The sequence below is a fragment of the Strix aluco genome, chromosome 4 (assembly GCF_031877795.1).
Source record: "Strix aluco isolate bStrAlu1 chromosome 4, bStrAlu1.hap1, whole genome shotgun sequence".
Taxonomy (NCBI): domain Eukaryota; kingdom Metazoa; phylum Chordata; class Aves; order Strigiformes; family Strigidae; genus Strix; species Strix aluco.
In genome coordinates this window covers 113,140,707-113,168,463 of record NC_133934.1, presented here as the reverse complement: position 1 = coordinate 113,168,463, position 27,757 = coordinate 113,140,707, and the positions used below count along the sequence as shown (strand labels likewise).

The 27,757-nt window shown below is 35.9% G+C and overlaps 1 protein-coding gene across 9 annotated transcripts in view; it reads left to right on the top strand.

Moving 5' to 3' along the window:
* TTC7B (tetratricopeptide repeat domain 7B) overlaps nt 1-27,757 on the top strand; it is a 146,552-nt gene that overhangs the window by 86,155 nt on the left and 32,640 nt on the right. For 6 of the 9 annotated variants that reach the window (XM_074824933.1, XM_074824928.1, XM_074824929.1 and 3 more), the window contains 5 exons: nt 8,690-8,806; nt 12,953-13,050; nt 16,501-16,665; nt 18,469-18,519; nt 24,116-24,256. In XM_074824933.1, coding sequence (XP_074681034.1) covers nt 8,690-8,806; nt 12,953-13,050; nt 16,501-16,665; nt 18,469-18,519; nt 24,116-24,256 — 572 coding nt within the window. Of the gene's footprint in view, nt 1-8,689; nt 8,807-12,952; nt 13,051-16,500; nt 16,666-18,468; nt 18,520-24,115; nt 24,257-25,662; nt 25,764-27,757 lie in introns of all 9 variants that reach the window. The other 3 variants (XR_012623327.1, XM_074824930.1, XM_074824931.1) reach the window with 3 other exon arrangements.

Sequence of the window (27,757 nt, the reverse complement as noted above, 5' to 3'; positions counted from 1 at the left end):
CAGAGGGTAGTGGTAAATAGCTCTTTTTCAACTGGCAACCTGTCACAAGTGGGATCCCCCAGTGATCGATACTGGGCCCAAAGCTGTTTAATATTTTTATAAGTGACCTGGATAATGGGATCGAGTGTACCCTGATGAAGGTTGCTGATGATACCAAACTGAGTGGGGAAGTGGACACTTCAGATGGGAGAGCCACCCTGCAGGAAGACCTGGATAGACTGGAAAAGTGGGCTAACAAGGACCTTATGACCAGTGTAAGGTCTTGCACCTGGGAAGACATAATCCAGGAGTGTAACACAGGCTGGGATCTACCTGGCTCGGGAGCAGCTCTGTGGAAAGGAACCTGGGGGTTGTGGTGGACAGCAAGCTCAACATGAGTGAACAGGGTGCTGCTGTGGCAAAGCAAGCCAACAGGATGCTGGGTTGCATCAACAAGGGCATCATCAGCAGAGATAAAGAAGTCATTATCCCACTCTACTTGGCCCTTGCCAGGCCACACCTGGAACACTGCGCTCTGTTTTGGTCCCTGCTGTACAAAAAAGGTGTGGACAGGCTGGAGAGGGTCCAGAGGAGGGCCACAAAGGTGATCAAGGGACTGGGAAGCCTGCCATGTCAGGAAAGGCTGAGAGAACTGGGTTTGTTCAGCCTTGGGAAAAGAAGGCTTAGGGGAGACCTTATCACCGAGTTCCAGTATTTAAAGGGTGGCTACAAAGAAGATGGAGACACCCTTCTTACAAGGAGTCACATGGAAAAGATGAGGGGTAATGGGTACAAGTTACTTCTGGGGAGATTCCAATTGGACACAAGAGGAAAATTTTCAACAATTAGAGCAATCAGCAACTAGAATAATCTCCCCAGAGAAGTGGTGGATTTCCCAACATTGGACACTTTTAATATTCAGCTAGACAGGTGCTGGGCCATCTTGTCTAGACTGTGCTTTTGCCAGAAAGGTTGGACCAGACAATGTCCCTTCCAAACTGGTATTCCATATGATTCCCAAGTGAAGGGTCTTAAAGCAGTCAGCCCTACCTCCTCCTTTTAAAGAAGCTACAAACTTTCAGACAGTAAACTCTTGACAAATTCTGGGCTGTGAATGAAGTAAATGCTATGAACTCCAGGATTTGCTTTTAGTTTTAACCTTTTTCTTCTAAACCATTCAATTTATGACTAATTACAAGACTGTCAGAAGGGCACTTGCCAGTCGCGTGTACTGACTAAGAGAAACTGAATTTGCTTAAGTTTGGCTTCCTCCTACTTCTTCATTTCTTTTATGTTTTCTGTAACAGTCATCAGAATTTTTTCCTATATATGTAATTGTTGAGTGCAAGAAGTGACTTGCTAACACTTTATTTAGGAAAGATTAATAGATTTAGCTCTTTCAAATCATCAATATTGAATAATATTTGTTCAAACTTAATTTTATGCATTCTGCATACTGCTTTCCCACTTTAATTACTCTGTGGGGTCCATCAGTTAACCTGATTTAATTTACACAAACAATTGACACTATGACAATTTGTTACAGAAATGAGATGCAACTGTATGAAGTATGCATGTGAATTGAAGCTTTACATCAACGTAGTGATTTTTTCCCTTAAATTCAGATCATATGAAAAGAAGCCTATGTTGTCTGTTAAAAAAAATTATTTTCTGACTTCACTATCTTTCTATAGGGTTACATGCTGTATTCCCTTTTTATTTTAATACAGGATCATTGTCAGACTAGTTAGTCTAGGGCATCACAAGTCATACGTTTAGGCTTTGTGAGGTTTTTCGTGTGGTGGTTTTTTTTTTTTTTTTTTTTTTAACGTAGTGCCTAGGTTTAAAACCAGAACAATATCTTCTGAATTTTCCTAGTATTTCAGGATTTGAGGTTGCAGGCTATATCAAATTGGCACTTAAATGTGGAACCAAAATTAAATATTATATAAATTTACACACAACTGGTATTTGTCATCTTTCATTTATGCTCTAATAAGTAACAGGCTATCTATCAGTGTTGATTATATATAAAGTTTATTCTTAAATATAAGCTATTGTAGAAAGTAATGTGGTTGTCAGGGGAGACCAATCTATTGTTTGACACTTTCTGCATGGCTTGTTTGATGGTTGTTACCATATTTATGGGACTTCCAGTATATTAATTAATTTCCTACCATCTTTTAATAATTGTCATGTAAAACTACTGTTAGCTGAGGTTAGAAGTGCAAACTGTTAAATTACTTAAAAGGTTCTCTTAAAACTTACTAAGTTTACTCAGAGTAGGTTAAACATAAAACAAAGGTAGTTGTGTCTCTAATCCTGCACTGTAAACAAGGGGATTTGATGCATCCTTTTAAATTTTAACTTCTTCAAGTGGTATAGCTGCGCAGTGTTGTGAAGGGTATGGTTAGCTTGACTTTGCTGCATACAGAAGAGTCCTTAAAGGGTTCTCAGCAAGGCTTTTGGTGTGTTACGCTGAAGGACTAATATTTTTCAAAGCACATACCTTCACTGTAGGCACAGCTCTTCGTTACGTTCTTCAAGCCCCGAACAATGTAAATAATTTAGATAATAAGAGAATAATAATGAAGTTTACTCCCAATCCTAACTGAAAATAGAGCATTCTGTTCACTGTTGTTCAGGATGTGGGGATGTGGAATTAAAAGTTTGCTGTAGAAGGTTTCTTAGTCTGAGGGACTTTAGGGAGATTCCTGATTACCACTGCATTGAGTGACACTGCTCTAGCAGGCAGATCTGGTGGAAGACTAATAGATAGAATGTCATATTGCCAGATTTGAAGAAAGAATTGGGGAATGAAAGGCAGATTTCTTCCATGCAGTAGTGTTTGGAATACAGATACCCAGCTATGGCTGATCCAAGCTGGTGTGTTCATACAGTGGACAGTAACGTGAAAATTTCTTACCTGATCCCAAAGTCAAAGCAGCTGGTTTTAATGACACCCAAGGTGAACAATACTTGTTCACAGAAAGAACTAGGAGTTCTCAATACTGTTACTTGTCGCATAGCAGAACTCAGTCTTCACTGCTTTGAATTTTTGCTTCATTCTACGGAATGGAAATATCCTTAATAACTTAAGCCAGCATTGGACAAATAAACCCCATTTGATCTCCTGACATTGTGAGAATGGGGCTGTGGAAGGGAGTTGGTGGTTGTAGCATCTGGGTATTTTATTTCAAAAAGTGAAGCAGGCTGGCTGAGAAGAAGGAGGCATAATTAAGACAGCAGTTTTATTTTGGAGATTCACAAGTGCTCAACTATGCTGCAAATCACACTGGTTGGCTGGTAGGGAAAGCTTCAGATCATGATTTAATAGATTAGTTTGTACTGATTAGGATATAGAGCACGAGCAAGAACCTCGGAAGTCACAAGGCTCCGTTATTATAGCTGTCCTATCTGTAATACTTTTCATGAAATTATCAGCTGTATTTTAAGAACAGTTATGTTATTTGCTCCAACTCTTCTGCAGTCTATTCAAAACAAACTGTGAGGAAGCAGTCTTTTCTACAATTTCAATTATAATCTTGCGACCTAATTTCCACCCTTAATGGTGTAATAGTCTGTATGGCCTTTATAGATACTTATTTTTGTGGAAACATATCCTCTAGATAAATTGTTCTTTTCCCTTCATAATGCTTGTCTTATCTGTATTTATAGATAGGATTTGTACCTCTTCTTGGCTTTTTTTTTGCTAGACTGACTAAATGAAGTATTTTTCTTACTCTGCAGTCTCCAGTCAGCTGATCACCCTCGCAGCCTTTCTCTGAAGCTGCTCCAATTTGAAGTTTCTCATGTGTGTGTTTTTAACTGTTATAATGAGAATTATGCATAACATTTCAGATGTGGTCTCACTGTGGTATTGTACAATAGCACTGTCTCTTCCTCTTTCTGCTCCAGTGAGTATGTTCCAGAATTGCATCTGCACTCTTCACAGCTGTCTCACCTTGATGAACCTGGCTGTTAGGTAGCTCTGGTTTGGAATAATTGTTACACAGTTGTTTGATACAATATCTTTATTAAACTTGAACTATAACCCATTTTTCCATTAACAATGTTATCTAATAGTCCTTTCATTTTATGTATGCTATTTTTGTATAAATTTTTGCATGTTATTAAGACTGTATATATTCGTCTGGGCCTTCCCTCTTGAAAAAAAACATTGTCAGTATAGTTGCTGTTCCCCAGTCATTACAGAAGTGGTATTTGCTTTAAAGTTTTTGCTTTAGAAAGGACAATCTTATGTGTCACTGTTTCAGTAATTCTGAGAATGGATTCTTTTTGACTGCATTAACTTTAATCATTTTTAAAGTGTTCCTCTTCTCTATTTGTCATTGTTTTCATATCTGAGACAATATAGATGAGGATTATGGTGAAGGTTGGGAGTTCGTTCCTGAATATCCTTAATCTTCATCCCATTGTCCCTCTTTAGTATACACATTTTCTTTTTTTTGCCTACTTGGGTACAAAAAAGCCTTTAAAGACTGTAACTTTTTTGTATAATAACCTGTTAAGGTATAGTTTAGCTTTACTTTTTCTGTGTACCTAAGAGGCAGCTCTCTGTTGATTTTTTCTTTCATTCTCTCTCTCCCTTCTCCGTTCCCTGCTATTCTTGATAGGATCCCTGCATGTTTCTGATGTCTCACTTGCACAGTGTTATCAATGATTGGCTTGTCAAACATCGAGTTTTACCCCTTCAACTTGAGAGGGCATCCTTAAATGTTTTAGCATCTTCATGTTAAATGCCAGGCTTCTGCTGTATCTCAAATGTCTTTGTTAACCTTCACTATCAAATTATTTGGGTGTATGCCGCTGAAATTCAAAGACCTAGTTATAAACCCATTTGGGATTTTTCATTCTTTATTTAAATAAAAATCTAGTAATATATGGATTAGGTTACGAGCAGCTGTTTTATAATGTCCTCATTAGGTAGTGAGAACAGTCTTAAAGTAATGGAGTCATTTGCTGCTTCAGTAGCTATTTCATAAATTTATCAGCTATTAGCTCCAAGAATAACTAAGCCTTTCCACTTGTCTGACTTGTTCTCCAATTTGTGTCTGGGTAATTAGTCTCCTAAAATGATACAAATCACTTTATTTTTATCTAACATTAAAGATCTGTATCCATATCAAACACTTATGCTGGAACAACTGCCCCATTAGTTTAATGCCTTTAACAGAACCTGTTTTACCTACTTCCCTTCCCCACAGGATTTGACCCAAACAGATTTCCATTCTTGTTATCTATTTATTAATTTATATATAGTTTAGTCATTTATAATTTAGTCATTTGTATATATGACATGTTGCTGACACACATTGTTCTGCTCTTCATTTCTATTTTGAATGTTGTCTATTCCTCAGTACTTGCATTCTTAGCTATGAGTGCTGTCCCAACATGCTGTGGTTACTCTGTCATGTTTTGTTCTGAAACGTGTGCCAGTAATTTAAACCTCCGACTCTTACAGACAGATGCAACCAGATAATTCATGATACTCGTAAAACATACAGCTTGATCTTCATCATCCCATCTCTTGGTAGTTTCTATCCATTCTTCACCATTTTTCATAGTGTATTAAAAACGGGTGTGAAAATGTCCCTGTAAAGTTTAAAATTCTCTGCCAGTAATCAGGCTGTCTTCCAGAAGAGTTGTTTCCAGAGATGCTTGAATCTGACCTTTCAGAAAATTATTTTTCAGACGATCTACCTCATGGTTTCTAAAACCTTCCTGATAATACTTGTCCCTGAGCAGCTTGTTAATCTTGTTATCAACTCGTATCTCCAGCCATATTTCAGGGGAACTTGGAAGAATTAAGTTAGTCTGAGAGAGCTGTTTGTCACATGGCATTCCTCCTGCCCATTGCCTTCTTCCTCTTCCCTTCTTTCCCCCAGTTGATAAGTAAACTTTTAGTTGGCAGGTTTTCATTTTGTTACTAACATCCCATCTCAGTTTTCTTAGTTATTTTGTGATTTATGGTCAAAAATATTTCTTGGACCCAGAGAAACTGCTCTGTGTGGCTTTATAAATGCAACCTTTTCTATTCAAAAGATTATTTTTGGTTTAGTGTAGATAATCCCACACCATGTACTTTTTTTTTTCCCCATTAGATACAATTTCCTAGCCTTTCTTTATTAGAACTATGAATATTTTTCCATCATACTTTGTTTCTTGTTTGTTTTTTTGGGAAACGTGCAACCGTCCAGTCCCCTTGATTGCCATAATGCATAAGAAACAGGGATGATTTTGCATGTGTACCAAGTGCATCAAAAAGCATCAAACTCTGATGTGTTGCTTTAATTCTTATATTTGTCTTCTGCCATCTTGCCCTTGAATCCTGCAGTAATAGTCCAGGTTCTTACATTTTTGTTTCACGGACTCTTGCGATTTTGTACACGTTGAAGTAATTTCTTAGTAATCAAATCCCCTCCCTTTCTATCTCCCTCTCAGTTTTTCTTTTAGCTCTTGCATGCTGAATCTTAGTGATTTACTGACCCTGTGCATTCTCTCTGCTACAAAATTCCTAAAAGCCTTAAATGCTTGAAGGCTGTTAATGTAAATTCAGTCTATCTGTAAACTGTACAGACTAATATATTACGATTATGTTCTTTCTAGAATGACTTGTAAATTCAGTGCTTCTGAATTTATTATGTTCCTAAGTTTTGTTAAGTGCTTTATGATTACAAATTTTAAAAAGTTGAACTTCTATAGGCTCTTCAAACTGTAAAAAGTACTCTCTTCTTTTTACATACATAGAAACTGGAAAGGGATTGTATGAGGCGGATTCCTGTGGGTTTGGGTTTGGGTTTTGATGCCTAGATCTTGTTGTATTTGGGTGGGGCAGGGAATGTGGCGGGTGTGTGTGTGTGTGTGTGTGTGTTAAGGGTAGAATCGGTGTAGTAGTGTGAGGGCAGAGGGATGTTATTTGTCATTTTTCCTTCTCTCATGAGTAAAATGATGGACAGACCTGGACATTTTTTCTTATGGTGATATAGTCACAGTTAAACGAATATTTAGAGAGGACCACTCTGCCAAATGAAATATGACTTTAAATTATCTATATAGTTTCCTGTATACTCAAATCTGATTTACTGATAGGAAGAAAGCTAAACAAGTGTAACTGATTACTCTGTTCTGCATTTCTACAAGACATCAGGTGAGACTCCATATGACCTTTTTTACCTTGCTTATCCCCAGGTGCTAATTGTCTTAAACTAACTAGACCTGCCTCTCGTTTCCTCCTCAGTTCCACCAACAAACACATTGTACAATTAAGGTAGCGTATTCATTTTTAGATTTACATGCTGGGTAGTTTCTGCAAAGGACATTCAGTGCAACACTAAAGCGTTAGCTACTGTAACTTGCTGAGGCACTTGATGTCATTTCTTATTCTTGAGAAAACCCTCTGGCAGTTTGCAGTTACTATTAGCAGCCTCCAAGTTTGTATTTGGGATAAGAAAGTTCTGAGCTTTCACACATGCCCACCCTCTACACCCTTCTCAGTTTTCCCACGCAAACCATATGACCAATCATATAAATTTTTCACTTAGAATGATTAAGGTTGCGCTGGAATAAAATGCCAAAGTACACCTGGGTTTAAAAACAGAAAGTAGGCTAACGGTTTTATATGCATATTCTCCTCCTGCATTGTGCTCTCTAATCTTGCTATTTACTAAAAATTGCTTTTAGATTAGTACTTTTCCAGCGTATTATCTGTTCCCAGATGCTGTGACTCCTGTAAATGTGACTACCAATTGACTAGCTCCTTTATTGTCACATTGTATTTATATTCTTTAATTATCCAGGAAGGTGTCTTAAGTTACCCAGTCTCTGTGGAGAACCTTCTACTGATACATGGAATGTAAAAGGAATATGCAGTCGTCATCTTATGAGGCTATACACTTTATTTGTCTTGCTGCCATTAGAAACATAACTTTGAAATCAGAATTAATTTATAGTGGCTTCCAGCGAACATGTTCACTGCCATTATGAACAGTTTGCTGAATATTTGATGAATGATATGCTTTCTTCTGGTTGTCACTTGTAAATGTTCAAAATGTTTAAAATTCAAGTTAAACATCAATTTTAGTGCCTGCTGATGACAACATAATGTAGAGTGAAGCTACATTTTCTTGTTGACCTTACCAGTGCTGACTACCTCCCATGAATCTATCTGGTCTAGTGGTATCTTTTTCAGTATAGCCTCTTCTACTTCCTGTAATAGAAATTGATATTATAGGGAAGTAACTTGCATCAGTACTAAGTTGTTTTGTTTCATGAGTTATATCTTAGATAACTATCATCTGAGCCAGTTGATGGAAAATACTTTCATTTCTCATAAAAGTAGTAAAGATTTTCTTTAGTGATAATATCTCTTCAACTTATGAAGTACTGTTTTTAGTGGTCCTACTAATTTCATTAAGCTATATTGTCTTGCTTAACTTCTTAAAAATTTTTTTTAAATCCTGTCAACTATTTTTCTGTCCAGTTGAAAAGGCCATCTTGTAAAAAGCACTGTTACCTGGATGATGTTAGATATTTGACTTAATTGTTTCATGAAGTAATTACAATAATTTAAATTAACACTGTCTTTGTTGTTTTCTTCAGTTTTGCATGATGTTGACTATCTTTAAAAATGTTTTGCTTGAATTGGAATCTCTTTTCTTTCTCTTAATTTCCTTTCCCTTTTCACTAGATTACTGTTTACAAAAGTCAAATTGGAGTCCCTGTGCAGAGGCCCAGATGAAGCACTCCTTACCTGTAAACACATGCTCCAGATTTGGAAATCCTGCTACAATCTCACTAACCCAAGGTAAGATGCTGTAGAATTCTAGGCTGTTTGGTACCTTGCTCAGTAGCCTTTCAGGGCAATATTAGGTCAACAGTCCTGCTTCTACGTGGTCTGGTATTTCATATGAACAAACTAATCCTCTGGGAATCTGGAGACTGAAGTGCAAAGATAGCAGCTGATGGACATGCAAAAACTACCCAGAGTTCTGTGAAGTAAGATACACCAAAGTTAACAAACTCTGCAGTGATGAGGACTATGTACAGAGATTGGGTAATTCTGCCGTTCTCCTTGATGGGGCTCAATGTACTGGTATTGTCTTGATTTTTTAACCCAATCTGGGTTATAGAGCCTTTTATATTGTCTAGTGGAGAGATAGCTGTAGTGGAAATTTAGTTCAAGGACTTTCGCTAAATAAAATGAAGAACTAGACTTTAATGAAGTCTACAGAAATATCAGAGGTCACATGGATAAATATGATGTGCTTCCAAAGTCAGCATGGCTTTTTTCTAAAGGGAGGTCTTGCTTATGAACCTATTTTGGTTCTTCAGAGGCATTAACAAGTATTTGGATAAGTTGATACAGTCTTATTTGGGTTTCCAAAATGCTTCTGTGAAGGTCCTTTGCCATATATATTTAGATAAGCTGTGAAACAAACGGGAAGGACACTTTGCCAAAATCCAGGCTGGTACTATTCAACATGTTTATCAAGTACCTGGAGGACAAACAAAACTTTCGGGTATCTGGCTTTGAATGATTGACAGTTTCTGGAGAAGAGATGCTGCAGAAGAAGAGCTTTGTACCAGGTGGCATCAGATACCTGTATAGCAGTATGATGAACATTATCTGTTCAGTTTTTGCTCTTACTTTATTTGATCTTAGTTATGTAAACACACACATCTCTTTGATGGCCAAAGAGGGAAGATTGCTTCTCTCATTAACAAGCTAGTGAGCAGTTCAGAGCAGGAAAGTTTGGAGTATTTGGCAGGGAAAGCCTGGGAAGGGACCTGGGTCAGTCACAGTGCATTCAGAGAGACTCTGATACTGCGCTGCGGTGCAAGGAGCGGGACGTGGGGATTATAGAAAGTAAGTACGTCAGCAACCAGAAAGGTTTGAGATGAATTATTTTCAACTCAGAGTCACTGAACTAGCAGCAGGGGCCTGGGAGAGAATTTCTCTTCTACCTTAGTGGGTGGTGGTTTATTTTAGTTGGCTGGCTGTGTGGGGGGGGAGGGGGGGTTTAAGAGTTGTCAGAATGGTGTGCTGTACAGAATAGTTACAATTTCCATGTAAGCTTAAGTTCAGTGAGGCTTTGCATGCACTGCAGCACAACCTTTCACCTTCCATCTCTGCTGTTACTTCCTCTAGGCGGATCAGGGCCCTAATCATGGCTTGTCATTACTTTTTTGTTGTTGTGCTAAGAGCTACTGCATGTTAAGTAATGCTTCTTTCAGACACCAGCAGTGACTGTTAAAGCTTACTCTTGGCTGTATCAGCAATGTTTGCTAGCTCTCATGTCACCATTCTCCTTCAAGAACACTGAAGTGGAAAAATTAACGAAGACTACATTGCATCTAATAGTTTTTACTGCTTTTTTTATCTTGGCATTTAAACTTTTCTTGAAGTTCTGGTTTATGGTAACAAAATCAAATTAAGAATAGAATGGACAAGAGCTGTGGATAAGTGTCATGATGGAAGGAGATAAATTTCACAAATCACACAGAATTATATCAAACAGTAAATACTGATACCAAGCTGTAACCTTTCTTTGGATGGTCTGTGTGAAATTTAAGGGCTGAATACCTTGATATTGTGTAACAGTGATCCAATCTGTCTGACTGCGATAACAATTATCACGCAGACCTGAAATGTGACGGGGAAGTTCTATCCACCCAACTGCACTCCAGATATAGTGAAGAATGATTATGCAGGATTCTTGCGAAAACTTGAATTTTCCAACCTCTGTAATTTTAACATACACTTCATTTTGTTGAAAAGCAACATTTGAAAATTATGTCTCCCACTGAAAATAACTGAAGCTCTTTTTTAATAGTTCTTTAAGCCAATAATAAAAGGTCTTTTAATCATTTGAAACCTTTTTAGAATGTTGTTTTTCAAAGATTTAAATATCCTTTATGCTTATTTGAAACATCTTTTTCTATTCTGATTTAGACTGAAAACTAATTTTGATGTATCATTTTCCCAACAAGATAAGAACTTGTTTTTTTGATAAGCTGTGTATTTTATGTTTAATATTTCTGCTCACGATTAGATTTTGTGGAATAAACTTGACTTCAGTGACCTCAATAATCTTTTAATAATGAAAATAAATTATATACAGCTAGATATATCACACAAAGTAATGGCTAAATGCAACACTGTGCCTTACCTTTGTTCAGCTGATTTATAACAATTCTTTTGTCTTTAATTGGCACACAGACATTTTCCTCATGAGATGGTTAATATGAATTTAAAACTTACTTTATGGTTCAAGGCTTGGAAGGTTTAAATATTTATCTTCAGCCTGCTGCTTGAAGTTTATGAGAAAATAGTTCAATTCTTTTCCAGTTCTTAGTTTGCATTAGGAAAACAGAACAAACCACAATGCCAGTGCTGTACCAAGAGAGCTAAGCCTGGCTCTCCTTGTCAGAAGCATTTGGAATGTCATTGCTTGTGGATTGAGGAAGTAATTAATACAGTGGTTACCAGAAAATATGCACTAACTGATGTAACAACTATAGCTGATAGTGTGTGTCCCAGAAAGTTCCCTTCTGTTTCCTGTGGATTTCTATAATGCCATCACTTTCTAAGGAAATCACTCATGTAATAATGTTAGGGTGATGCAAAATTTTATTTATACCATTTTAATAACAGCTGTACAAAGAAAGGAAGTTGTTTCACTGGTTTTTGAAGTCTGCAACTATTAAAGAGTTGCTGAAAGGCTTCTTGCTCTTCTGTCAGTTCAAATTCAGAAGGCAAATAGAAAGATGTACTGAATTCCAGTCTTGCAGTTTCGATTAAGGTCTGTCAGGCTTTACTTTAAGCTAGGAGTTTTCTAGAGTTTTTTCTCTTTGGTGAGAGTCAGACAAAAGTTTGCACTCTGCTAAGTAGGGCTAACAGCCCAATTGCTTTAAAGCTTAATTATTTTTAAGTTTGTGGGGTGCTATTTTTTAAAAAAAAAAAAAGGTTTGTAAAGAAGTATTAATTTATAGTGAATAATACCAAATTTACAATCCTAAAAATGAAATTAACTGTATTAACCATAGAATGTTAAAGAGTGCCCATATGTGCTTCTCACACTTTTCTGTCAATGTGTCTCAATACTTCCATCATCTTAAGGAAAAGGAGCACTTAGTTCTTCAGTCCCTGTTCTTCTACTGAATCTTTAATAGAAGTTCTAAGAGCAATTAGTTTTCCAGCAAGTATATCAACAAGAAGCCTGAGGGACAGATGCTGAGTTACAACTGAAGTAGAAATTAAGTGCATTTGTCCACAGGAGCAATCAGTGAAAACCACTGCTACTGCTTAGGCTCCTGAGGTGTTGGAAGTGTTCAGGATGCACTACTACTACTGCACTATCAGGACCAAATTCAACATTAGGCAGTTAATATGTGTGTGTGTATATCCAAAAAAACCTCAAAAACCAAAAAAAAACCCCCACAAGAAACCCCAAAACTCTGAAGTGTGATGCCTTTTTATGTGAAATGTAGTTATGGCATCTTTATAACATCTTTACCTAAAATTAGATGTCCTGAGTTTAGTGTTTCTTTTCAGTCTGGGAAAAGTGTGGATTTTCAAACTTATATCTGCCATCTCTGCTTCCTGTGAGAGGTGTGCCTCATATTATATAAAAGTTCAAGGTACAATAAATTCTTTCTGTAAAGCTGTTAGCTATGAATCGAATTAAAAGCCTGTATTCCCTTCATGGCTGTATTAATTATTTAAACAGGATTGCTGAAGTAAATACGATTTAGTTTTGCTCAGCTTAATTCTGTTTTAATGCAGCTGGCTTAATGCACTGTGAATGGTTAGAGGTGCTTGGTACTAAATTTGTTCATAGCAAGAACTTTTATAGCAAGAACCTTTGTGGGAGGAGGGCAAGCATGCAACTTGTATCTTAGTATATAATTTTATATTTTAATAGCTTGCAATTTCTATACTTCATTACAGTGATTCTGGACGTGGGAGCAGCCTGTTAGACAGAGCTATTGCTGATAGACGACAGCTTAATACAATTACGTTACCAGATTTCAGTGATCCTGAAACAGGTAAGAACTGCATTTGAACAATAAATGGGTAAAGTGGTCTGGCTACAGCTAGATTTTGCATTAGTTTTTTGTTTTGTTTTGCAAAATGAAAGAATATTTTCATTGTTGTCATGTAAGTGGAAATAGACATTGTGCAATATAAGATTTTTGCTTCTTTATTTATGAAGTACTTGCTGACCATGTTCTCTGTAAATTAAAGCATCTATAGTATGAAGCTTGCTGAGCTTAGTGGTATTTTGTCATGCAAGGGCTAAAAATTAGTATGCTGAACTAGCCTATTTGCCAAAGGCTCATGCTTTTCTGTCCATTTGGTATTTGCACATATTTTCTTTTTAAAAGGTAAATCAAAAAAATTTCAGAAAACTTCTAAACTCAAAAAACCTGAAGATATTAAATTCATTAAAATCTCTAATACATATTAAAATATAAATACATGGGTAGGTTGGCTTACTGTAGACATAGCTTTGACATAAGCAAAATTTATTTATTACAAATCCTATATATTGTGATAATTTGATATACATATCAAAAATTCTGGTGCACAGGTGCACTACATAAAAGCTAAGATTTTTATATGTCAGTAAATATTAACAGTATGTAATTTGCCTGTTTTAATATATTCAGTTATCACAATGCAAATTGATATGCCTTAAGAGTCATATAACCAAAAAGCAGGTGAGCCATGCATTCTGTGAAAATTACAGAAGGAGTTACCATGATGATGCTAGTTCCAAAAACCTTTACAGTATGTTACTTTCATTCTAAATATTGAGAGTTTTCTGTTTCCTGGGTTTTATCTCAAAATTGTAGCGTGCTTTTCCTGGCACCTTTCAGATGTGAATTCCTGCTTAATCACACTTTGACACAAACAGCTTATGGGAAAGTTTGCCAGCCTATGAATTAGAATACATTGACCCATAAATTAAGATACATTGAGATGTGTGATGTATCTCGTTGTTTAATATCAGAAATGTGCAGTAGAGAAAAATTCAATTTAGATATTTAACTTCTGAAAGTTAAAGTTGGATTGAATGTTCACTCAATTCTGAAATCATGTAAGCAAATAGAAAGTGTTCTGTGCTTGCTGTAGTGGCAAACAGTTTTGATTACAAAGATCAAGTCACCTGATTTCAAAGACTTGCAGTATGATATGGTCTGAAGTATGGCATAATTTAGCTTGCTGCCTCTAGTGTGGAATTTTCTATCATCTTGCATTTGTTTAATTAAAATGTATAAGATAACATTATATCATTCTATAGTGATAATTCTATATTCTAGTCTAGCTCGTTTCATTTTAAGGATGTAACTAGATTTTAAAGGCTTTGTATACATATATAGATATAGATAGATAATTTATGCCTTCAAAAAAGTGCTTGTTGGGGTGGGGGGGTGTTGTGGGAAGTTTCTTGTGGTTAGTTGTGGGGTTTTGTTTGATTTTCCTCCATGGGGGCACAAAGCTCTTCATCTACACCTTCAGGGTGTCCTTAATATCTGCCACACTTGAGAGCATAATGAATTGGTGCTTTTTAAAGACTGTGTATTCCTTAAGTAAAGATGAAACCTCATCCAAAACAAGTTTTCAAGAAGCCTGCCCCAGATTCAAATCCTGCAGCCAATATCTTGATTGGAAAACAGGTTCTATACATATGTTCTGATTTTTCTTGGAAGTTCCAATTCGTCTTTTTTTCTGAATCTCAGCTGTGTTGTTAGAGTTTATTTCTACTGTCAAGGAGGACAAGATGGGAAATAAAAAATGTGGGGTCCCATTTTGATTATTTTTCTTATAAAAGGTAATTGTGGCGGATATGGTGGGGAGGTCCTCTTTTTTATCTGGTTTGGGGGAGGGGGGGGTATTTTTGTTTAGGGTTTTTTTTTGATTGTTAATTTTAGCAGAAGAAACCTTGTTGCAATACCAATACTTAAATTCTGGTAAGAACTAGAGCTTTGTTATCTACTGTCTATACAGTAGTATACATATAAAAGCTGCATATCCAAGTTTTGTCCAAAATTCTTCATGCAGAAGATTATATAAAAATTTTGCAGAAATTAAAAGGTTATGGTACTATAAGAATAAAAGAAGTCAAACTTGCCATAGTGTTTGAGTGAGAAAACTTTAAGCAGACTGTCAAAAAAACATTGTTCATAAAAGGTAGATAATAGATGGTTGAGATGTTAGATCTTTATAGGCTGAAAGAGCTCATGTGCAAATTCTGTGGAACCCCAGTGTTTAGAAATACAGAAGGAATTTAACATTTAAATAAACAAACAAATGTTAAAATAGGGGTATGTAGGAAAGGTTTTGTGGAAAATCCTCCTACAGAAATGTTTGTTCCCCTTCTGTTTATACAGCATAATGCTACCATGTGTATGCATTTATATGTTTGTTCAGACATGAACATTTGGAAGTTTTCCTCTTCCTAACTTTGCTTGCCACCTATGATATTGATCTTCTTTGCCTGTTTAGTCTGAGTTTGGCCAATGCAAATACCAAGAAATGAGAGATTAAATTCTAATCTAAGTCTTATGTACTTGCAATTTGAATTTTAAAATCCTTTTTTTAAAAAAAAATACATCTAGCTGTAATGGATGTAAACATTCTTTTTCTTAGATGTATCAATTAAGCAGAAGCTGAAAGTTGAAAAAAAAAGAGGTCTTAAAAACCAGTTTTATATAGAGCTCTTACCAATCCCATAATCAGAAATGATTAAATGATTGGAGTTTAAATTTGTGTAACCTTTGAAGTATCAAAAGAGTGTATTGTGGATTTCTTACAAGGCTAGACTGTTAATTCTATGCCCTCATCAATAATTCTGGTAAATCTTTAAGTTTGCCTTCTATTTCAGCTGGTTTGCCATGAGTGCCATGCACCCATATTTGTATATATTGATGAAGGAAATAAATATGGAGGAAAAAATAAAACTTTTGATGAATGAATCACTGAAAATCTCACAGGGAGGCAAACACATTTCATATCCATAGATAGATGCGCATATGCAAATCACTTGAGACTCAGTTGGCTATTTTGGTTAAGGTAAGTTGCATTCAGTCTTTTTAAAAACAGATTATTCAATTTGTTGAGTATTGGTTGTAGTCCACTTAGTTTATCATAGGATGAAACAATAGTAGCTGAGTTTTAAACTTTGGTCTTCATTTCTCCTTAGATATATTTTACAAATTTATGCATTAGAACATAGGGAAAAAAATCTTTAATCTGTTTTTTTAATCTAGTTTAGTATGGAAGGAGAGTACATATGAGTACAGGGTATTTTTTTTTTATGTTACTTTCAGAAGGAGTGATATGTATTTAATGTAGAAGCCATTTCCATTTTACTGAATGATGAAATAAATGCTTTGCATTTTTTGGCATCCGTGAGTCCATTCAACCCTGTTGGATCTTTTTTCTTTCCTGCCCCCCCACACCCTTATCATTCTCTTTGTTTCGCTTTTTAGCCTCTGATACTTCCTCATCTTCTCTCTCAAGAACTGAGTCTCCTCTCCAACTGTTTGTATCTTCTCATCTTCCTCATCCTCCTCCTAAACCAGATACCTTTGTCTGGCCCCATGCAGCCTCTGCATACTGTGACCAAGTTCCTGAACCTTGTACACCTTCTCACTGTAAATCGGCTTTCTATTCCTGATGCGTTTGTTAGTTTGTGCTATATTTTTCTGATAATCTTCATAACTGATAAACCCTATTTAAACAGTTTAAGTTTCAACAGAGTGTCAGTGAAATCTGGACTTTCAGATGCCCTTCATTAAATGCTGAATGGGTTTTAAGAGTTTCATCAGAATAGACTGTTTATTGATCCCAAAAGAGGTAAAGTTACAGACATATTTAATACTCTGTTCTCATGACTGTTACAGAAAAGGATAGATGTTTGGTAAAAGATTATTGGCCAAGACTGCTTTGTAGCATTTACTGCTGTAAATTATTTCCATTGCTAGCATCTTTTGCTTAACAAAACTGTTCTTTCCACAGAATTTCCTTCTTATCTGTACAGTTTTTTAGTGACTTGATTTCAGAAAACCTGTAGCTAATTGCATCCAAAACCCTTCCCTGAAAATTCACATGAAGGAAAAAATTGCCTAAACATCAGTGTGTATTTTCATATTGCAGGTAGGGCATATTGGAATGAATCAGAGGTATTAGAGCAGTGAAAATCAGCATAATGCTATTTCAAGTCAAGAACCATTCTGTTCATTGAAATGATGCCAATTTAAATATGTTGTAAGATCAATCTCCCTGTTGTTTGAATACAAACTGCACAGTAATGCTGCCAGAGTAGTTCAGGTGGCATGGTAAAATCAACGTAGATTTCCAGGCATTTCTTTTTAAGTCCTTTTTATTTCTGTTAAATAGTCCTTCACTCATAGCTTTATCATAGTGCTGGCTTTGTCACTGCACTTGCTATAATCCAATCTTAAGAAATTCATTTTGACACCTAGCCTTTAACTGATATCATGTCAAAGATATTAATTCCTAACAACATGTAGAAAATAAATCTTTGAGTACTGGCAAAATTTACTTATTAAAATAGCTGACATAAGACCGAAGTTTTGAAAACACTAGCTCATATCTAAGCCTGTAACTGGAAATTAAGGAAGGTGCTTCCTTTAGACTCTGGGAAATCTGTGTCTTACAGAAGTTTAACTAGTTGAAGGCTGACCTCCTTCTTGAAGCATTTGAATAGCTGATTGATTGCTATTACAGGTTTGGGTGTCGAGTTGAATTTGCTCAGACCTACTCTATAAACAGTACATCCCAGTTAGCATTAAATTACTTGTTCTTTGCAAAGCTACAAGTTAATAAGAACCCACTCAAGAATGAAGGCAAACTGAAAGAATGCAGAAGCTCAAGCATGGATTCCATTATGTAAAGCCCAAGTTTTCCATTTCCAAGCTACAGTACCCTCAGGGAAAGGAGCTTCCACCATATGCATGAGAAGTAGCAGAACCATGAAAAAAAGACAGAGATTGGAGTCCTTTGTTTAGTGTAAATAATTAAAGTTCTCTATCTTTGAGTAAGTAGAGGTTTGCCTAGATGCTTAGAGCATGTTAGTATAGTTACCAGGGCTGAAAAATCTCATGTTCTATATCTTGTTAAGTTCAATTTTTTTTTTTCTAGTGAAAGAAGCAAAAGGCACTTTGTATTATTGACTTGACTTTCAATTTCTGTTGAACAGGAACATGATTTTAGAGGTGTAGCAAAGGCTCTATGAAAATATTTATTGTAAACAGTAATCTTCTTAATTTTTTTATCTTTTGAAGCCCTGTAAACCTGATTTACAGTTTGAAGATTATCAGAAATCCCCTGGCTTTCTTGGAGTTCTTGGGTTTTATATATACATATATATATATAAAATTTTTTTTTCCTCCTTCTTACTTTGGATTTTAATTTGTGGTTTGATCTGTTCAAAGGCAATCCATCAGATGTTTACTTTCATGGGTTTTACTCCCTTTTTTCAGTTTGTAAGTAGTATTCACTGTGCAGTTCTATTCATTTCTTAAGGACTTAAATCACCTTTTCCTTTACCACAAAACGTACAGGTTTTGTCCATCAGTAGTGGAAGCTTGATAGTGTGTAAAGCAAGGCTGATGCTCTTTGCCCATTCAGTCACCCCAAGGGCTGTAATCTTACGAGATCTGAATGCACTCAGCTAACACTTGCATTTAATAATTAAAGAGGCAGTATTCATTTCTAGAGGACTGCAAATAAAGATATGATAGGAAGGTCTTGTATAACATAATGGCAAGCTGCCAGTATGTTGTATTAGAGAAGATTTTATGATGCTGCTGTTCCAAAGGAGTACAGTGGTCCAGAATGCATCATTGCAACTGCTGTCATGAGTCATAATAAATTACTGCTTTCTCTTGTGGTACAAATTTTTCCTGTAGAATAAATCTCTTAAAAGTACACTTTAAAAAAATGAAATTATGAAAACAAGCTAAATAAGAGTGAATTAAGTATATAGATCAATAAAAATAACTGCTGCTTTAACCTGGATATGAAATAACGTTCTTTAACCAGTTACGTTATAAAGCTGTGTGTTTAGCCTTGAATAGTAAATTATGGGATTTTTTTTCATTGATCACTTTTTCATTGATTTTTATGAGGTAGTACAGAAGACCAATTTGGTGGAGGAAAGAAAAGTAAAAAGATACATAAAACAGCATGTTTGACAGTGACTAAGCATGGAAAATCTTTTTCAAAGAGCTGAGAGGATGCTCTATGAATGATGCTGTCCATACCTGACTACTAATATGTCCATGCATACCTCTGTACCAAAAGATAAGCTAGCTTTGTAATTTGTGATTGTGAAAGGTGTCTCAGACCCTTAGTGAATTTTATAGGAAAAATTGTTAATTTTGGTTAAACCTGCCACGCTATCTTATCAAATGCATCACTTCAGTGATGCATTAGTCCTGCAGAAGGTACTGCCTCTTTGTATCATGCAATTGCTTTTTTTAAGCATAGAGTTCTCTGTATGTCACACCACTAATACTCTTACTGCCACTTTTGTGTGCACGTAAAGTTGAAAGTCATGGCGTTTTTCCTCTTTTCTCCTGCATGAGCATTGCTGTTAAAGCATTTTTTTCTTTATATGAATGTTGAAATACTGAAAAAGTGATGAATATAAAAAATGTTTACTAATATTATCTTTTATGGTGTAAAAAGAAATCCTGTTACAGTGTTTGTGTCAGTTCATATGAACATGAAGGATGACAGTCCATTCTTTTACTCATTTTCAGAAGGAAAATTTTATGTACATAGCGAAGTGATATTGTTTTTCTCCAAGCCTGCGTGCCAGCTAAGGGCTGATAGAGTCCATGTCTTAGTTCATGTCCATTAGGCTACGTTGTGAAGAATCTGTTGGGAGATAACCAAGGAAAGAACTGAAGTCATAACATGCTTATTTACGTAGGGTGACTTGTAAATGGTATTTAAAAGATGGGTTTCCTGTAATATTTATCTTAAGAAAAGCCTGACGAGAATAAATCGAACACTTCGTTGTTCACAGAAGCTGAACTGTAGGTGTGACTTGGAAAAGAAAGGTTTCTGTGAGATAACTTCTTGGTTAAATTGTGCTTGTACAGGGCTGTTGGTAGGTTTTCTATTTGAGATTGAATTGAAACATTGACATAACATGGTTGTTGCAGATAATATGTTAGTATGGTGAGTAGAAACTGTAAATTCTGGACAAATGTTATTATAGGAAATTTGAGTGGGAGGTTATACCTTTTTGTCTTAGAAACATCTTGCTATGATTAAGACCGTTTGTCACACTTTGCAGTGTGCAAAGTGATTGTGGATCCAGATGTTAATTAAGAAGTAATTTAAGTAGTGAATTCTAGATCTTGTAATGGCAGTTGCTGTTTCACACTTGGCCTTTTTAGGCCTTTTAGTATAAATCTTCAGAACAAAACTAAACAAATGAAAGTGAGTAGCCAGGATCCATTTGGTGTTATATTACTTTTCCAGGCCTCATGCTTTTATATTTCAAAATAAACACTCTTTGCTGCTTGTGGTATTTTGAGGGAATTTTTTCTCGATTCTTAAGTGTCATGCTATAACAGCAGGTCTAGAAGTTGTCAGGGAAGAGCAAGGATATTTGTGTGTGTGAAAGATATGGTAAAATTTTAAACCAGAAATTACTACTAATCTATCTGAGCATTTGAAGGAAGCTACAACTGAGTGAATGGTAACACTGAAAGTGAGCGTATGTTTGTGTTTGGCCGAGGGTACTGAGCACAGACCAAAGAAAGAAAAATACAGATAAGGCTGGGAAGAGAGAGCAGAGCTTATGACAAAACCAACGGGGAGCCACTAGATAAGTGACTACGTAGGATCTGTGAGGCCTTGATCAGACTTTAAGATCCACTTTTTACCCTCAGTTTCTTACAAACCACTATGTATCTTTACCACTTGTAGTTGAAATTACTATATATTTTACAATTGTAATGTGACTATAAAGATCTGAATCTGGGCACCCCTGGGTTAGAACAAGGAACAAATAGTTCAGATAAATTAGTTCTAATAAGAAAAGGGTTGAATAAAATTTAGAGGAAGGTTGGAAAAAGCTTTTTAGTACACAGGATCTTTAAATGATTTTTAGTTGTCTGCAAAATGAAAGCTTACTAATTCTGTTTAACAGAAGGAGCCAGTAGTGAGTCAGATGACAGCTAATTGTGGCAATACTAAAGAAGCATTTAGGGGTTTATGGGTTAGAGCTGTCAGCATGAGTGCAGTGTACCTGAAAGATGCCTGATGGGGCAGTGTCAAAAGACTACTGTTATTTAAAAAAAAAACAAAACAAAACAAAAAAAAAACCCAAACACAAAAAAACCAACCCTGAAAGAAAGAATGAAAGAAAAAAAATAATAGCAAAGATGTAAAAACACGATAAATGATACAGTGGCTGTGCTGATTAGGTCTGCAGGCCTGTACTAGAGGTCATCCCTCCTCCTTTTGAAACTGTATAGCCCTGTGCTTGATTATCTCTCTTAATAAACACTGCAAGGAAGGTTTTTAAAGAAACAAAAAAGCCCAATTGTCATGCTCTTATGCTGTTTTGCAACATCTTTGAGTTCTCTACAAGCATGAAGGATTTCAAATGCAGGGATTTCCAAACACGCTGCAGAAGATTACACAAATTTCTTTGTATGCTGTTTAACATCGATTTTCAAACTTAAGCCCCAAGAATCCACTTATTTGGGATATTGTTCAGAGGCAGCTTAAATTTAGTTGATTATGTTGAATAATCTGCAGTCTGAGTTTCTAAAACAGTTACTTGGTCCACATTGAATTTTAGATTGTTAATATTCATGATTAATTTAGAATATGTTTTTGTATCAGCTGTATTAATTTAGTGAAGATAGGAGGTAACTATTTTCTAGTAGTTTGATTGAAGTAAGGACACCTGAAGACTTACTTTGTCTATGTATGTATTTTCTTCAGAGAACTAATTGTTGCAATATGTTAAGGGATACCTTTTTCCTAAATGGGGAATATCAGCAATTTGAATAATAACACTTTGAAAAAGAATTTCTAGAAATATTTTTTTAAAATTTTTTTCTTTTTTCTGCCACTCAGAATAAAGTCCAGGGTAGGAGTTAATTACCATAGAAAGCACTTGGTAACCACTTCGTTTTAACTTTAATATAGGTAGCACTGCAACTCATAAGAATTCTATCACAGTATAGTTCTTTTTTATAGAGAAATTGATGTACAAAAAGTTTTAATAATATATTACCGTATGTACTAGAGGTTTAAAATGCACCAGCACACTTTCTGTATGAAATTACTTGTGGCCTGGTTAGCAGCCAGTGTCCTTGCTTTAAATAATAGAAAATATAGGGCCTTTTTAATTCTAAGTTGAATACTTGCTTTTCAGAAGGAAGGGTTTAGATGACATCCTTTGTGTCTGTGAATCATACCTTTTCTTTACAAATTCTTCCAGGAAAATTAGGAGGTTCTTTCACTATTAGTCCCTGGAAGGCTAGCAAGTGACAGGCTGCAGTGATGTGCATTTACAGAAATGGGTGTCAGACAAGAAAAGGATTACTGGTCACTAGTGCTTATTTATGGTACCTTTGCTGGTATTTTTCTTGGAACACGCTTCACGTGCTTCTTGCTTAGACTTCCTTTTTACATTTCTTCAGAAGTTAAGCCTTAAAGATAAGACACACAAAAACTTTAGTGAATGTTCAACTCTGCAGGCTGGAGTTTGAGTTGTCTCATCAGCCAGTAAAGGAAAGCAAACTCCACAGCCAGATACTGTTTCAGCTCTTCAGGGCAATTTGTTGTTCGTAATGAGGTATGAAATGCTAATTATATCCTGTGCTGCTTTTCCCTTGTTTCTGTCAGTTAAGGGAAACATGATGCACACTTTCAGACAAACTTCCTCTTCTTCTTTTCTGGTTTGCTGTTTATGTTGTCACACAAGAATGTATGTTTTATGTGGCAAATCCCTTCTTGTTAAAATTCTTAGAAAACCTGTGATATTGAGAGCAAAGGTTTAATTTATTTCTTAACTGCTAGTGATGAGGACGAGCTTGTGGGGTGCAGTTCAACCTGTATAGGATTCAATACTTTCTTTTGGGGTACCTGCCATTGTTGACCATTACAGGTATGCTGATGGGTTTAGAAGACTTCTCATCTGATCCAATATGGAATATTTAACTTCTATTGTTTATTAATGAGGCCTAGTCAGTTATAATTACAAAACAACTAGAGACACATTAAAGCTTAGATGGCAGGAAAGAGTGTAGCTTAAAATATTCAGTCTTGATTTAAAAAAAAAAATGAGTAATTGGCTATCCAAAGTACAGTTGCCATTAGATATTCTCTAGTCATAGAAGCTTTTTTATTTCCGGTACTTTGAAAAGGGTAGTATTTGCCAGTGATATTCTAGTCTCACTCATAAATGCTTCATTTTATGAGAATTATCCTTTACATAGTATACTTTGGGAATGTTCTTTATGCAAGGGACTTTTTTGCCACAAGGCATTTTAACTCAGGCTTCTTGATTAGCTAAGGTTTACATTCAGTGCAGCTTAATTGTGTATTTGTGATGGGGTATGTTGTGATCATCTTGTATATTTTAGTTCTCTTTTTTGGTACTCTTATTAGCCTTAAAATAGTCCTCTAATTGCACTCTGTGGAAAGACATAGCAATTACTAACATCAAAATGCATGCAGCAACCTGAACATTACAGTGTACAGTACCATCACAAACCTTTTTTTGGATCGTACATTGCCAGAAATGAGGTGTCAGGTATAATAGAGAATATTCATAGTAGCAACCCAAAAATGTGTGAGGTATAGTTACCAATGTTCTGTGTGGGTTTTTTTTTATAGAGTGTTTCAGACCAGTATAAAAGCTTTCATAACAAGGAAAATTAACCTGAGATTTCAAAAAACTTCTCTAAAATGATACATGTAAATTAAATCTTGAGGAGTTTGGGGTAAAACCTCTTATGAAAAGGGTTACGATTAAATGTTTTATGCAATGTGTGTGACCTTCATTCTTTCTATGATGGTAATTTTTTTTTCATTACTCTACAGGTTCAGTCCATGCCACATCAATAGCAGCTTCCAGAGTGGAGCAAGCACTGTCTGAGGTTGCTTCATCTCTGCAAAGCAGTGCCCCTAAACAAGGTCCCCTGCATCCTTGGATGACTCTGGCTCAAATATGGCTTCATGCAGGTAGTGTGAAAGTAAAATTCTTCCTTGTTCTTTCCCCTCCCCTTTCTTGCTAGCCTAAGGACTTGTAAAAATCTGTTGGTTTCATTCAGAATCTGTTACCACTTATCAGATAAACTTTTTCCAGGTTGGAAAAAGATGTTTGTAAGATTACTGAATAGTTCTTGCAACTAGAAAAGCTTTATCGTTGAAAATAAATAACTCTGCATATGTGCAAAAGAAGGGTAGTAGTAACCACCTGTCCCTTGCAGCTGTGATCATAAGCTTTCATTCAGTTCTCTTCCTTCTAGCTTCATTAATCTAAAAGATCCGGGATTGTTTTTCTAAATGTGGAGTCATCTTGAGTCAAATTAGTATTGTTATGCTGCTTCAAGCCTCAAGCTAAATGCAATATCACAACTAGCTGTTACATAAAATTTTAACCAAAAAATTATGATCCAGTGTATTTTTACACAGTTTAAAATGTATACTGTGCGATTGTTTTTATTGATACTTGCATCAGAAAGGTGTAATTTAGAACTCGACAATTGGTCTGCTTTGGTCTGCTCTCAGACTTGAGCATTTTTCAGTGCCATAATTATTTTTTTTCTTTCATGTTTATGTTCAACAAAACAATGCTGCATTTCTTAGCATTCTAATTTACCGATTTTGCAGTAACAGTTTTATTGTGTGAAAGTCATTACAGGGCAATGACTCCCAGTTATTAATTAGTGTTTTAGAGTAAAAGCGCAGAAGATTGGAAGGCAAGAGCAATGATGGTGCTATTATGACTTTAAACATTGGAAGGAAAGAGCAATCTTATTTGGGGGTGGAAAGACTCCTTGAAAGCAACACAGATACGAACAAGGCAAAGTCCACCAGGGCATAGTGTAGTCACCTGCCCTTCATTGTGGCATCATTGATTTTAAGTATTTATAAACCATCACAGCCATCCACAGTAACTCTTAACATCTGTAATGCTGATAATTTCTCAACCTTCTGTGACAGCCTGTTCCACAGTTTATTTTCTGTCTTTTAATTTTTGTTGGTCATGTCGTGTTGCTGCTTACCCAGTCCATGCAAGTGACTGATACTGTTTTACCCACAAAGGAGAGGTCTGGACACTCTTTGTTGATTCCTTTTTAGTTCACAACTTAGTCACGTTTGCATCACATGGGTGGTCTGCTGCTGCAATCTGCTGCACAGTCCACTTTCCACTCTTAGTATCTATCTCAGCAAGCGTGGTCTGTAAGCTGTATTCTTCATTACAAGCAGGGGGAAGCATGGGTGGGAAGGAGGAGAGAGTTGGGTTGGAGAATGAACTAAAGTGTTAAAGATCTAGGGGAGGAACACAACAAAGTAGGAAGAGTGCTTTGACTCTTTGTGTATGGAGAGCAATGAGGTGAAAGAGAGCTTCTGTTTGCTTTCAGAGAAGGTACTGCAACCTGAAGTCTACTTCCTCTTGACTTTGGAATGATCCTGTTCTTGATACTTAAGGCTGGTGATTCGTGCTGCATTTCAGAGTGTTTAGGTATCCTGCTATTCAGCTACTTGTCCTGCCTCGAGAAAGGCTTTTTACTGTAGGAACATTCAGAATAAAGTTTTCTCCCAGAAGCACAATACAAAGCAGATATTCTGGAAGGTATCTTCATCAGTATATATGGGTTACTTGCAGTGATAAAATTACTTAACGCCTTACTTACAGCACATGTTCTTTAAATAAAAGTGAAGATTTACCATTGGGAAATTGCTTCCTTTTTTAGACTTATGGCACATTTAACTGTTTGATTCCCTGTATGGTGCAGTGCTTTACTTCTTGGGGGGCGGGGATGTGGGGGGGGTGATTAATAGCATAACTTCTAGTAGAGAAAAGGAGAAGTTATTTTAAAAATAATGCTGTTAGAACTTTAAACATAAAGGAATTCTTTTTTTTTAAATGTAATACTTTTAGGAAGGTCCGTTAATAACTGTCAAGTTTCTCTGCTGCAATTAGTAAGCAGGACAGCAAGATTTAGTATCTCTTACAGTAACATGAGGCTAGTTTATAAGCAGTATTGCAGCCTCTGTTGGCTAGTGTTAAAAGCCATTGATACCATACTTGTTTCCCCTCAAGGAATACAGAATTTCAACTGTGGACTAGTAAATTAGCCAATCTCTGCTTATTTTTTCAGTCTAGAATTATTGTGGTAGCAGATAATCACCTACTTAAGTCATTTTTAATTCTATATATTATTTGCTAATAATTATAGCTTTTACTTAGTACTTTTTATAGTCTGTGTAAATTGTATTTTTCCTAACTGTCTTTGCACTGAGCAACTTGGGAGTATGTATTTAAAACTGTGTTTCAAGTCTGGTGATGCTGGAGAAGAGACAGTAAAACCAGGAGAGCTCAGATGGTTAGCATTTAAATAATGTAGTATATTTTATACTCACTAAAATCTTGTTTCTCACGTAGTAATATCAACCACATAGCTTTTAGAAAAGCACTGAAGCATGAAGTACCCAAAGCTTTTCCAAAATATTTCAGGTTTCTTTAAAAAAACCCACCCCTCTCAGTACAATTCACACTTAATGCTGTTATGTCCAGCTCTCAAATTACGGCTACAACTTGTTCTTTGGATTCTACGAACAGCTAGTAAAAGTAGAATCCTAGAAAAATTTAACTTCTCCCAAATGTAGATTTTGATTTCAGTATTTTATCCCATCGTTATCTTCCAGGTTTGCCGTTCTTTAGTTACACAGTACCATCTCTGACTAGATGAGGGTGTTCTTTTGGGGTTAGGAGGAAAAAAACTGTTGCTGGATCTGCAATTTCATGTGTTAGTCCTTCATGTGGATGAGACATTTTTCCATCAAAAAGCATTTAATTAATTTCTAAAAATAAGCTGCATTAATCCATACATCCACATGGACATACTATTTATGTTAGGTAGAATGTGTTCTGTGAAATGACTGAGTCAACTGAGGAGCAAAATAATGCTATTCTGGTAAAAAAAAGTCGTTCTCCCATAAATAGGATCAGATCTTAGGGGAAGAAAATCATTTGCTTCAGCAACCCTACAAAAATCAGTTTAAAAAAATAGAAAATTAGTAGGACCTTTAAGTTGTGCTTACTCACCAACAGCTATTGAAAGTCCATTTTTTGTTAGTCATTGTTATAAATTGATTTTGATGAAAATAATTATGAATATTCATAGCAGGTATCACCTGTAAGTTAAGGTTTATAGACTCTGCTGTACTGAAGTTGACTAGTTAGGGATACTATTAAGTCTGATGCAGTTATCTCAGAAGGATCCTTTAAAGGCACTCAAACATCACTCCCATTCAGTTTTAGGCATAATCCCAAATCCACTACTGTATTGTGAGATCCTGATCTGACAGCCTTGAAACCAAGATGGGTGGCCTGTACTGTACAGTGAGAAGCATGTCTTGAACAGCGATAGATCACTTTGCTGTTTTGATGGAGCATTTTGATTTAATCTATAAGACTCTTGTACAGTGTGATGCAGTAGAATGCAGTTATAC